This window comes from Leishmania braziliensis, chromosome 28 (genome assembly GCF_000002845.2).
Source record: "Leishmania braziliensis MHOM/BR/75/M2904 complete genome, chromosome 28".
NCBI lineage: Eukaryota > Euglenozoa > Kinetoplastea > Trypanosomatida > Trypanosomatidae > Leishmania > Leishmania braziliensis.
The window spans coordinates 776,898-779,563 of record NC_009320.2 but is presented as its reverse complement, the minus strand read 5'-3'; the positions used below and the strand labels follow the sequence as shown (position 1 = coordinate 779,563).

Sequence of the window (2,666 nt, the reverse complement as noted above, 5' to 3'; positions counted from 1 at the left end):
GGTCTGGCGCGAGACCTACGCCCTGTGCTTGTTGCGCGCATCTTTTTCCCATGCCTCAACGGCGCTCTTAAGCCCCTCCTTTCATTTTCCGTCGTTCATCCACTCGTGTTGTGTCTCCTTTCGTTCTTCTCCCTCTTTTTCTTTGGTTTTCCTGCGTGAGTGTGGGCACGGAGACGTACGGCTGTGGTGCCTTCGTTTGCTTTCATCTATTCAATCTGTTGCGCGTACTTGTTGTCGCTGTCCGGTCTTGCTTTTTTGCGCGTGTTGTGACACGAGGTACGAGCAAGTCGGTCATGGTTGGAGTGGCTCTTCAGTTTTTCATATTCACTTGTTGCGCTGCTCTTTCTTTCGTGGTACGTTCTTCCCCACACACACTCTCATTATCGGCCGCTTGACGTCATCATGCGCCGCGTCTGCCTGGATTCTCCACACCCGACGCGGTTCGTGGAGCACATCTACATTGAACTCAAGGATAAAATCTGTCTTGTAGCCCGGCTGTTCATGCCGAAGGACGCGTCCTCGGAGAAGCGCTATCCGGCCATTCTGGAGTACATCCCGTACAGGAAACGCAATGGCACCCGCACCCGTGATGAGCTGATGCACGGCTTCTTTGCCGGCCAAGGGTACGTCTCAGTGCGTGTTGACATGCGCGGCGCTGGCGAGTCCGATGACCTACTACTTGACGAATACCTCAAGCAGGAACAGGACGACGCTCTCGAAGTGATTGACTGGATCAGCAAGCAACCATGGTGCACCGGTGACGTTGGGATGATGGGTAGGTCCTGGGGTGGCTTCAACTCACTGCAGGTGGCCGCTCGCCGTCCTCCCGCGCTGCGTGCCATCGTCGTGCTCGGCTTCACACACAATCGCTTTACCGACGATATCCACTGGAAGGGTGGGTGTCTGCTGAACGACAACTTTTGGTGGGGCTGCCTCATGCAGGGTTTCCTGTCCTGTCCTCCCGACAGCGATATTGTCGGCGACCGCTGGAAGGACATGTGGCTGGAGCGGCTGGGCAAGATGACGCTGAACGCCGCCGACTGGGCTGAGCACCAGCGGTACGACGCTTACTGGCAGCAGGGGTCGATTCAGGAGGACTACAGCTCTATCCAGGTACCGGTGCTGCTCGTCGATGGCTGGGCAGACTCGTACACGAACGCCCTCTTCCACTTGTTGGAGGAGCTGAAGGTGCCCTGCAAGGCTATTTGTGGTCCGTGGGCGCACGTGTACCCGCAGGACGGCACGCCGCTACCTCAGATGAACTTCCTGCGCGCAGCTACGGACTGGTGAGATTACTGGATGAAGGGCATAACGGACAACAACGTGCCGAGCTGGCCGGCGCTCCAGGCCTACATCGAGGATTCGCTGCCGCCGTGCACGAGCAAGCCGGTGGCGCCTGGCAAGTGGGTGGCGATGGACAAGTGGGTGAACGCTGAGGCGCCAACGGTTGCATACGGCCTCGGAGCCCAACGGTTCTTGACAGAGATAAGCAAGGACGGCGCCAACATGGCCACCTGCACGGTAATGGTGCGCACCCCACTGAATCATGGGCTCATGTCCGGTGAGTGGATGGGCGCGGGTGTGTTGGGTGAGACGGCCGGTGACCAGCGCATCGACAACGGCTTGGCCGTCACCTACACCTCAGCCCCGCTCACGGCTTCTATGGACATCCTCGACCAGCCAACTTTCTCTGTGAGACTGACCTGCGATCAGCCGAAGGGCTTGCTGTTCGCCCAGCTGTGTGATATTGCGCCAGGCGGGGCGGCCACCCGCATCACGTATGGCATGAAGAACCTGGTGCACTGCGGCCCCGAGGGTGACAGAGCCATTGCCTTGGTGCAGCCCGGGCAGGCGGTGCAGGTGACAGTGAAAATGGACTTCTGCGGCTACTGCGTCCCGGCCGGTCACAGTGTCTCGCTCTTGCTCGCGAACAACTACTGGCCCATGGTTTGGTGCTCTCCGGCGAACACGACGCTGCTGCTGGACGCCGCGACGGCCGTCTTCCTTCTGCCGGTGCTCCACCCAAGCGCCGCCATTGTCCCTGGTCCTGATCCGATTCCAGAGGTGGCGGCCTCGACACCCATGACGGTGATATCGCCCGGCTACGTGGACCGCTTCGTCTCATATGACATCGTGCGAGACACCTGGACATGCGTGACGAGCGGCGTCGGCGGCGTGTTCGGCGAGGGCATCTTCCGTTTCGATGACATCGACACAACCCTGGAGCACAACCTGCGCCGCGAGCTGACACTCAGCAATCGCGACCCGCTCTCGGCGCACTACACTGTTACTCAGAAGGTCAAGGTCAACCGGCCGCGTTGTGTCACGGATGTGAATATTACGAGCACGCAGCACTGCGATGCTGAATACCTCTACATTCGGTCCACTATCAAGGCTACGTACAACGACGAGGAAGTCTTTGAAAAGAACCTCTTCCGCCGTGTGCGTCGGGAAGCCATCTGAACTGTGCCCACCCCCTAGCCGAGTGCCAGGCATACACACACACACACGCACAGACAGGGGGAGTTCCTCTATCTCCTCCTTTCGCATTCCTTCCTTACCATAGCATGCGCGCATCGTTACTCTCAACGCGCTCATGTGTTGGGAGAGGGTCCGCATATGTATCCAGCGCGTGTGTGTATGTACATGTCTGTGTATGCCGATGT

General features: G+C 58.9%; 1 pseudogene across 1 annotated transcript; it reads left to right on the top strand.

Moving 5' to 3' along the window:
* Positions 1–402: 402 nt before the first annotated feature.
* Positions 403–2,463, top strand: LBRM_28_2130 (annotated as a pseudogene). The gene has a single exon. A coding segment is annotated over exon 1 (2,061 nt).
* The last annotated feature ends 203 nt before the right edge of the window (positions 2,464–2,666 follow it).